The sequence below is a fragment of the Sinocyclocheilus anshuiensis genome, unplaced genomic scaffold (assembly GCF_001515605.1).
Source record: "Sinocyclocheilus anshuiensis isolate Anshui unplaced genomic scaffold, SAMN03320099.WGS_v1.1 scaffold308, whole genome shotgun sequence".
NCBI classification, from domain to species: Eukaryota; Metazoa; Chordata; class Actinopteri; order Cypriniformes; family Cyprinidae; genus Sinocyclocheilus; species Sinocyclocheilus anshuiensis.
Window position 1 is genome coordinate 225835 of NW_015558619.1, and position 10278 is coordinate 236112.

General features: G+C 40.0%; 2 protein-coding genes across 2 annotated transcripts; one reads left to right on the plus strand and one right to left on the minus strand.

The window, feature by feature from the left end:
- The first annotated feature begins 266 nt into the window (after nt 1–266).
- On the plus strand, nt 267–2851 carry LOC107680524 (keratin, type I cytoskeletal 50 kDa-like). Its single transcript, XM_016476433.1, has 7 exons — nt 267–883; nt 1128–1210; nt 1292–1448; nt 1659–1820; nt 1899–2024; nt 2327–2547; nt 2651–2851. Exons 1-7 carry the CDS (start codon nt 332–334, stop codon nt 2769–2771), a joined length of 1422 nt encoding a protein of 473 aa, XP_016331919.1. The 5' UTR covers nt 267–331; the 3' UTR covers nt 2772–2851.
- A 93-nt stretch (nt 2852–2944) lies between these two features.
- On the minus strand, nt 2945–10072 carry LOC107680525 (keratin, type I cytoskeletal 42-like). The gene is made up of 8 exons (XM_016476434.1): nt 9755–10072; nt 8854–8936; nt 8616–8772; nt 5421–5582; nt 4638–4763; nt 3522–3739; nt 3365–3375; nt 2945–3253 (listed from the first exon to the last, which is right to left on the minus strand). Exons 1-8 carry the CDS (start codon nt 10061–10063, stop codon nt 3156–3158), a joined length of 1164 nt encoding a protein of 387 aa, XP_016331920.1. The 5' UTR covers nt 10064–10072; the 3' UTR covers nt 2945–3155.
- Between the last annotated feature and the right edge of the window lie 206 nt (nt 10073–10278).

The window sequence follows — 10278 nt, forward strand, 5'->3', positions numbered from 1 at the left end:
GTTGCAGGTTATATATGCATTCATGTTTTAAGATAAGATGTGCATTTGTCTTGGTGTTTCTTGTCTTTTGCACATATCCCTGGGCTATGAGCTCTCACTCGGAGCTCATTCCAACAATTCATGTCATTTCACCTGCCAGATCCTCTGCCTCTAGGCATGTTGGGCGGAGAGTGAAGTTTTGAGTTCATATTCTCCCCTCACCCCCTCCTCCATCTTTACCTCCACCCACCCCTTACCTCATCCCACAAACATATAAAAATCAATCAGCCTCGTCTGTGCACCACATTCCCTCTCCTTCCAGCAAAAAGACTCTCTCCTCTGCACCCCAGCAATGACGTCCTATAGCAGCCAAAGTTTCATGTCTTCTGGAGGGGGTTTCGGTGGAAGCTCCCTGCGGGGTGCTTCTATGGGAGGCATGTCTCAGTCATCCATGATTGGTAGTGGAGGCGGTGGCCGTATAAGCGCCATGCGTGCTGGCAGCGTGTATGGGGGTGCAGGAGGCCACGGGGTCCGTATCTCCACCGGGGCAAGCACCTTTGCAGCTGGTGGTGGCGGTGGTGGTAGAGCCGGCTTCGGCTTTGGTAGTGGTGCTGGTGGCGGAGCAGGGTTCAGCTTTGGTGGTGGCGCTGGTGGCGGAGCAGGGTTTGGCTTTGGTGGTGGCGCCGGAGGAGGCGATATGGACCTCAACGTGACTGTCAATGAGAAAGCGACCATGCAGAACCTAAACGACCGTCTGGGGACCTACCTGGAGAAGGTGCGCTTGCTGGAGAAGGCCAACGCAGATCTCGAGCTGAAGATCAGACAGTTTTTGGAGAACAAAACTTCACCTGCTGCGAGAGATTACTCTGCCTACCAGGCTACAATCAGCGACCTGCAAGATAAGGTACTGCTACTGTAAACATCTCGTGCACAAGATACTGTTTTCATAGCTGCAGGGTTAAGGGTGTGGTCATGTTCTCATTGAGTTTTCTGCACATCAAATTGAAACAAAGCCATGCATTTCTGCCACGTACTGTTATGGGTTACCTCCCAAAATGGGTGCAACAGACAATATTTGCATGTAGATCTTAATAATGCATATTTGGAAGCTATGCATTTGCAAGAACATCATTATTTGTCTCTGACAGATCCAAGATGCCACTCGTGTCAATGGGGGAGTCTACCTTGCCGTCGATAACGCAAAATTGGCTGCCGACGACTTCAAGACTAAGTAAATGCAAACCTACAGTGTATGCAACCCTTATACTTGGGGGAAAAGTTGCTAATAAGCCACTCTGTGTGATTCATTCAGGTATGAGAACGAGTTGGCCATGCGTCAATCTGTGGAAGCAGATATCGCTGGGCTGAAGAGACTCCTTGATGAGTTGACATTGGCAAGATCCGACCTGGAGATGCAGATTGAAGGCTTAAAGGAGGAGCTTATCTTCCTCAAGAAAAACCACGAGGAGGTAAAAACCTGTCAAATTCAATCATGCTGTTTGATTGCTATCAACATGACAAGCAAGATCTTTTGATCATTCCAAAACAGACATGTTCCTCTGACCTTGCCATAAAATGAACTAACAAAGCTGTCAAATGTGATGCTGATAAGCGCTATAAATTTCAGGGAATGTGCCTCAGGGGTCATACATCATCTCAAGTTCTTCTTCTCTTTGTAGGAACTGGCAGCCATGCGCAGTCAGATGACTGGTTCAGTGAATGTGGAGGTGGATGCAGCACCTCAGGAGGATCTGAACCGTGTGATGGCTGAGATCCGAGAGCAGTACGAGGGAGTCGCTGCCAAAAACCGGCGCGAACTAGAGGCCTGGTTCCAAACCAAGGTAAAAGAGAGCACAAAACTAGCCTTGTTTTGGTCTTTGGTGATGCTTAACTAAACTCTGATTGTTGTTTATCTGCAGTCAGAGACACTGAGTAAGGAGGTTGCGGCCAGTACAGAGACCCTCCAAGTGTCCAAGACTGAAATCACTGAGCTTAGACGCACCCTTCAAGGCCTGGAGATCGAGTTACAATCTGAACTCAGTAAAGTAAGTGTTTTAGGATCCATCTATACCAACATTTTAAGCCATTCTAAGCTGGTCTTAGCTGGTGTAATTGGTCTCCAAACTGGTGCTTGTAGATATTTGTATAGGTTACCAAACCCCTCTGAAACCAGCAAACTAGACAATCCTGACAATGCTTGGAACCTGATAAGAAAAGCAATTCCATCTTAGGCTGGGTTAAGTTGTTTTTTTTCAGCAGGCTGGTTGAACTTCTACCATTTTTTACCCAACATATACTTATTATTCCAGTCTATGCTAATAAATACCATCTTCTCTCTATTCTACAGAAAGCGTCTCTTGAGGGAACTCTCGCAGATACAGAATCGCGTTACTCCATGCAGCTGACTCAACTACAGGCTCGCGTAACAAGTCTGGAGGAGCAGATCGTTCACCTCAGAGCCGACACGGACAGACAATCTCAGGAGTACAAAATGCTGTTGGACATCAAGGCCCGGCTGGAGATCGAGATCGCGGAGTACAGGAGACTGCTGGACGGAGGAGCAACCAGGTAGGAGATGTTGGAAAACTGATAGTGATACTGTAAAATGAGCGTTCTCATTTGGGTTTTGCCATTTCTGAAGAACATATCAACACTTTCTCTCTTTTGTCAGCGTCACCACTACTGGTGGAGGAGGAGGAGGAGGAGGAGTGAGCTCAACCAAAACCGTCATGGTGAAGACCATTGTGGAAGACATTGTTGATGGGCAAGTGGTGTCAACTACTACAAAATAAAAACCAAACACGACTGTCACACCAGTTTTCAGGCCTTCCACTGTGATCCACTTTTTGAGAATAAACTCAGTGATGCCGTGGTTTGTGTCATGTTAAATCTGTTTACTGTTTTAAGTCAATATCAAAGCATTGTTTCTGAAAGGTTGGTGATACATTTTGAGATTTGTGCTTGCAGTACATCAGGCATGTGATTGTCATTTAACAGAGAGCTGAAAATCAGACTGGTTTGCACAGAAAAAAAGCAAATTCACATTCAGATAATCATGTTCATAATCTACCAAAAAAGTAAACTTTCAACTGCTTCATTAACTGTGTAAGTGTGCAATACAGAGGTCTTAAACAGAAGGCATGAGTAAAGCATGTGGTGTCCACAGCTGCAGCGTGTTAGTCATCTCGCTCATTAACATCCACACTCTCGCTGCTCTCCAAGATCTTCCCATTCACGATGGTTTCCACCACTGTGATCGTTTTGGTGACAATTTCTAAAAACAGACAAAGGGAGATGGTTAATTAGCAATGCACTACAACGCTTCATAGTGGTGTAATATATTTAATATACAAAATATATATTTTATTGTAAAACAGTCACTTACTGTGGGACTCCCTGTAAAAACAGACAGAGAGTTGGTGTCAGTAAAGCATTTAAGAAGTGTAAGAAGTACACTTTTTAACTTTGAATTCAGCATCCACTAAATCACAAGATATTCAACTTCAACAAGATATGCAAGAAATTATTTTCTTGAGCATCACCTCTTATCTCCATCCAGCAGTCTCCTGTACTCTGCAATCTCACGCTCCAGTCTGGTCTTGACGTCCAGCAGCGTTTCGTACTCTCGCTTGTTGTTGCCAATGTTAGCATGAAATTGACTAAGCTGGTCCTCCAGGCTGGTAACAGTGGCCTGAAGCCTAGCCAACTGGTCCCCATAACGGGCCTGTGTTTCCTCCAGTTCACCATCAAGGGCTGACCTCTGTGTATAGGCATTATATATCTATATATATATATATATATATATATATAAACATATCTATACTGTATATGCATATGTAGACTGCATTTAAATACATATATAATAATAATAATAATAGTTATAATAATTGTTATTTGGTGGTGCAGTAGGGTAGAATTACATGGAAACAGTGCTAATAATCTACACTTTTGAAACACTATCTCCTGTTTAAACAGTCTATCTCTTGTTCTTCTAAACGTGTAACCACAGGAAATTACAGCACATTCTTAAAACCTTAAAACTTAAAGCTGGCAGAGCGCTGGTTGGTGAACTAGAGGGGGTGAGGCTGGAGCAAAAACAGCCTGGCACAACACTTTCTGCCAAGACATGTTGCCACAGACTTGGAAATTTTAATGCATTGCTTCTTCACTTTAACCTACAAGGAAGTGAAGTGAAGTGACATGTGGCCAAGTATGGTTACCCATACTAGGAACTAATTCCTAGTATGGGTAACCATACTTGGCCACATGTAACGTCACTTAACTAGTGCTCTGCATTTAACCCATCCTAAGTGCACACACACAGCAGTGAACACACACACACACCGTGAACACACACCCGGAGCAGTGGGCAGCCATTTATGCTGCGGCCCGGGGAGCAGTTGGGGGTTCGGTGCCTTGCTCAAATAGCTCAAGGGCACCTCAGTCGTGGTATTGAAGGTGGGAGAGAGCGCTGTACATTCACTCCCCCCACCTACAATCCCTGCCGGTACGAGACTCGAACCCACAACCTTTGGGTTACGAGTCCGACTCTCTAACCATTAGGCCACGACTTCCCCACAAGGTAGTATAGAAAAGCAAGTTTTGCATTACAAATAAATGTGTATTTATTTGTAGGTTTGTAGGGTGTGCAGGTTTACCATGCTCTGATGGGTCTGCAGTTCAATCTGTAGTCTTTGTAAGGTGTTTGTCAATTCCTTCAGCTCTGTTCTGCTGTTCTGAAGATCTTCATTTTGTGTGACCACCTCCTGTTGCACTGTGGCAATCTGCAGCCAACAAAAACAACTATAACATCACATGCATCCCACTATAAAACAGTATTTTGGCCTGTTAATCACAGATGAGCGACTAAGTCTATGTGGTTAAAACTGAAAACTCAAATCAGTTATTTTCAGAAGTGTAAGACCTTATACACTGAAAGAAATTATACTCAATTTTTTTAAGGTAAGTGGTTGTAAACAATTTATTTTAGCTACATTTAAAATAATAAAAAAATATGACAAAATAATTATTTTTTAAATAAAAAATAATGTTGATAGTTAGTCAACTAAATTTGTTTATTACCACTTACCTAAAAATATTCAGTAAATTCAATGAATATGTTTTTTTCAGTGTACTTAAGTTAAACAGTAGTTGTTGTGTCAAAATTTTACTTAGTGGAAAGACAAATTATCAAGAAAACCTGAGTAAAAGTAAAGGTTTCCACATTACAGTTGTTCTTAAATAAAGATTAAAATTATTGTCTTTTTTCTGATAAGAAGTCATGATAACCTGCCATATATGTACTTTGCATTTTAAAAATAGAAATGAAGAACTGGGTAAAAGTGCTGGGATTCAGTTTCAGAGTACTCAAGACACCAAAAATAATACTTAAATGTAATAAAGTCACTTGAGTACAGATGCATTTGTGGTTTTAACTTCACCTTGGTCTCATACCAGGACTCCAGCTCTTTACGGTTTTTCTCAGTCACAGCCTCATAGTGTTGTCTGATCTCAGTCATGGCCTGGTTCAGGTCCATAGAGGGCGCTGCATCCACACAAACGTTCACCTGACCTCCAGCCTCAGCACTAGCCAGAGACATCTTCTGTGAAAAAACACATATCAGAAAATGTGTGATCTGGCACAGAGGTGGGTTGTATTATGAATGCTGACGTGGCATTAATCATCTATTTGCAGATTTAAGAGGAATAGAAGTGGGAGTGGTGGGATGAGCCTAGTCTTTTAATCCCAAGCATGTCTGGACGATATCAGGAGAAAATGAGCTTTTCCCTGGTTGATTTCTGTTTATTATAAAACAAATTTATCAGCTGTAAATTTGCGAAAAGTTTTCTTTAGCATGCGCCTGAGTGCATTTACGCATGAACGATGACCTTACAGAGACCCAAGAGGCCCAGTGATATTACTGTTTAGTTTAAAATGATGTAATGGAATGGAAAACCCCAGCAGAGCAGGCAGCTGAAGAACAAGAGGAAAAAGGAAAAATTGAAGGAAGGAAGGAAGGAACACTCTTAATGACCCTGTGTTTTTCTGGTGTGGAAACTGTTATCTTTGAAAAGGCCGATTGTGTGCAGCTCCAGAACCATCCAGAACAGAATCATTTTCCGTATTTGTCTTTCAATTGTTTTAGGCAAAAAAAAAAAAAAAACACATCCAAGTAAAAAACGAATTTTCCTTTCATTTAGTTTAGAAAACTACATTCAGTTTAGAAAACATACTGTTCAAATGTTTGGGATCACTATGATTTATTTTCACTATGATTTTCTGATACTTTTTTTCAGCAAGGATGCATTAAATTTACTAAAAATGCAGTAAAGACAAAATAAATTATATTTTAAATAAATGTTGCTCTTCAAACTTGTTCATCAAAGAGTCCTGAAAAAAAAAAGACATTATATAATGGTTGCCACACTTTAAGCAGTGCAACCATTTTCAGCTGCAATAATTTATGTCTGAAAAATCAGGTTTGCAATCACAGGGAAAAAATGTAAAATATATTAAAACTAGTGCTGTCAAATGATTAATCGCGATTAATCGCATCCAAAATAAACATTTTTGTTTACGTAATATATGTGTGTGTACTGTGTATATTTATTATGTATATATTATTTTGGATGCGATTAATCGTTTGACAGCACTAATTAAAACACAAAACACTAATACAATATTGCTGTTTTTACTGTATTTTGGACAACAAGCAGCACTGGTGAACAATTTTTGTGTATAACATATACGACGGTGTATACATTATCACTCTTTTATATCAATGTTTTAATATATTTATGGTATGCAACTGAATCTACAAGTTTCAAAGTTTGTGTGTCACTGTGAAATATAAGGTAATCTTATATCTGGATATGAGTTACAGGTTTTTAAGAGCTGTGCTGTGTTCAGTGAGCACCAGGGTGTGCGCCCGTCTGTTTGTGGAAGGGCTGGAATGTGAGGACTGGTGGAATCTCACACTGAGAGAAGATCCACGTCTACTTTTGAATTAAATAGACCTGTCAGAAAGCATAAACAAACAGAATCCTTATTTGTCTTCACAATGTCGGCACAATGGACTTCTAGGGACAGACTCCCAGAAACTGGGCGTTTACACTTAAAGTGATTTGCCGTGACAAAGAAACAGCATTCATTTTCAATAATAGTTGATAATGGGCAATATTGTATCCCCCTTGGATCGCAAGAGGTAGCAGGTCAAAAATGCATTGTCTTATTGCAATAACTTCTAGATATTATATCATATTGTATCTTAATGTAGATATGCAAGACAGTCCAGTTTTATCAGTCGCAGTAATTAGAATAATGGTGGTGAAGTACTTGTATATATGCTAAGCTAGCAGTCTAATCAGCTAGCAGTATGCAAAGGTACAGGCTAACCATTTAGCTTGCAAGCTAACTTAAAAAATATATAATGTAGCCTAATCTAATGGTGTGTGCACACCAAAAGCGAAGCAAATATTTGCATTGCTTGCTCTAGATTAGGCCTACTCGCAAGATGTTGTTTGCGTCACTCACGCGAATAAAAACAATAAAAACCATTTTTTTGTCATTACGCTCTTTGCTGATTGGCTTGCGCGACAACGCGTCATGCGAATTTTCCACTCAAGTTGAAATTTTTCAACTTGCGCAGAAGACGCAAATGAGGCGAATATCGTGCCAAATGTGTCGCCAAATTCGCGTCATTCGCGGCACCCGCCGAGAATTCGTGTCTATTCGCGTCTTTGTATTTACTTTGTGTCTAATCTACTCGAGCAAATAATTAAATTCGCTTTTGATGTGCACACACCATAACACTTTAGATTAGGGAACACATATTCACTTGCTATTTACTAAGAGTTTTTGCTGCTTTTGATAGTAACTAGGGTACAGTAGTTGTTGTAGTGGTTTTATTTAGGTAGAATAGGCTAAGCCATTAATATGTGCTTTGTAAGTACTAAAAAATAACCAATATGCTAGTAATGCCCTTACCAAAAAGTAGTATACTTCAAGTTTATTTTAGTAAGTATACTTAAGTAAAGTTCAAGTATATTTTTTAAGTATACTTTATGTAGTAAGTATACAAATATCAGTGTACTAGTAGTATACTTGTAAGTGTACTAATTCAATACTCCTTGGGACTAAATTGGCCCACTTTCTTAATAGCACACTTGAATTAACTTCTTTTTCGTAAGGGTGTGCATAAGCAACTAAGTGAATAGTGTTCCTAATCTGAAGTGTTACCGAAATGGTTTATTTGAACAGCTCTGAGTCTTAATCGCATCACCGTACCACATCACCATGGCGATATTTATTGAATACAGTGCGGGGGAAATGTTTCCAGGTTACTTGTGCTTATATAACAGCTTTGTGTAAAACAGGAATCAGCTTGTGGGTGGAATATCTGAATGACCAGTCGCATGGGCAATGCCCTAAATAGAAATCCTGTCATGGCAATATTACCGCTGTTTACATGCTAGAATTTGCTCTTTATGAATAGATAATAATACACTGTGGAACTAAACAACAATCAGCTGAGTTCTGATTCTGGTTCTTTTTTTAAAGAGACAGAACGGGCATATAACCACACTGAAGACTGCTCAGCGAGGCAAAGATGGGAAATATGTGTCATTTATCGTACCTCCTCGTGGTTTCTCTTCAGTATGATGAGTTCCTCGTTCAGAGCCTCAGTCTGCATCTCCAGATCCGACCGCCTCAAATTACACTTATCCAGATGTTTCCTCAGATTGGCGATGTCGGCTTCAATGGCCCTACGCATGGCCAGCTCATTCTCATACCTGCGGTGATGGTTCACAGAATTAATTATCATTTAATGACCAATTAAAACAATCGTAAGACATAAATACTCAGTTTCTCACTTTAGCTTAAAGTCATCAGCAGCCAGTTTGGCATTATCCACAGCCAAGATTAATGTGGCATTGTCCTGGGAAGCTAATTGAATCTGCCAGTACAAAAGAGAATTTTTTTTTGTATTATACAGATGGTTATACACAAACAGCAGGTGCCAATGATGATTTTTTTGGTAGGTTACAAAAAATACGCCCTCAGAACACTGAATTCCAAATGAGAGGAAAAAAGTCGATTAGTCTATTGCACAATAAACATTCTGGCACCTGGAGTCATTTTATTTTTAGAAGTGGTTGTTGGTGTGGAATTCAGTACAGCCACAGAATGTGGAACAAAAGTCAAATCTGACAACAAACTTGTTCAGTCTGTTTCTTAACATATATTTGTCAAGATGCCATCGCAGACTAGTCAGTCAGTGAATATATATATATATATATTTGTTTTAGCTCTTAGTTTATATATATATATATATATATATATATATATATAAACTAAGAGCTAAAACAAATACAAATGCCACAAGCCAATTAGTGTTCTGTTGTCAGTGTTACTTATATAATATTATAGTATTAATATTAGGATTTTTTTAATATATTTTCAATTTACTGTTGTTATGTGCTTCTGTCATTTTTATTAGTTTTTTTTTCATTTCTATTTAGTTTTAGTTTTAGTAATTAAACTTATATTTTAATTTGTTGACAAGGCAAAGTGTCACTAATGTTTTTTTTAAGTTAGAATTGTATTTATATTTTAGTTTTGCTTTATTTAATTATTGACAATAAAAAAACTATGTTTTTAGTTTCACCGTACAGAGAAGTATAACGTCATGTCTGCATATCATGCCTCAAATAGCATGTCAGGTCATCCTCTTTGCCTGAAAACCCAGAACTCCTCACTCCATTCTGAACGTACTTTGTTCCTCAGGTCCTTGATGGTGTCCAGGAAGATGGTGTGGTCGAATGTGACATGAGGGCGATTTTCATACCACTCCCTGATCTTCTGCTCCAGCTCAGTGTTGGCCTTCTCCAGTGAACGCACCTTCTCTAGGTAGGAGGCTAGGCGGTTATTCAAATCCTGCATGGTGGCCTTCTCGTCAATGGACGGGTCTAAACCATCAGCTAGGTTGAAGGCCCTTGGTGAAGAGGGGGATGAGGAGATCCGGGTTCCTCGACCACCGGCTCCTCCATATACACTGAGAGTTCTGGAAGAGGGGTAAGACATAGGGTCGTCCTGGTTCAAGTCTCAAGCATGGAAGTGGGAAACAAGACACAGAAGCAAATGCTTGGCTGTGACTTTGTCAGTTTCAAAAAATCTTTAAATACCTGCCTAGGATGGGGGAGGGGAGTGGATGTTTTGCTTTCCTAGGAACAGATGGGTATGAACCTTTGTTCTCTAGCACCTGAAGGTCAACATTTTTTATGCCGTTCAAAGTCAAA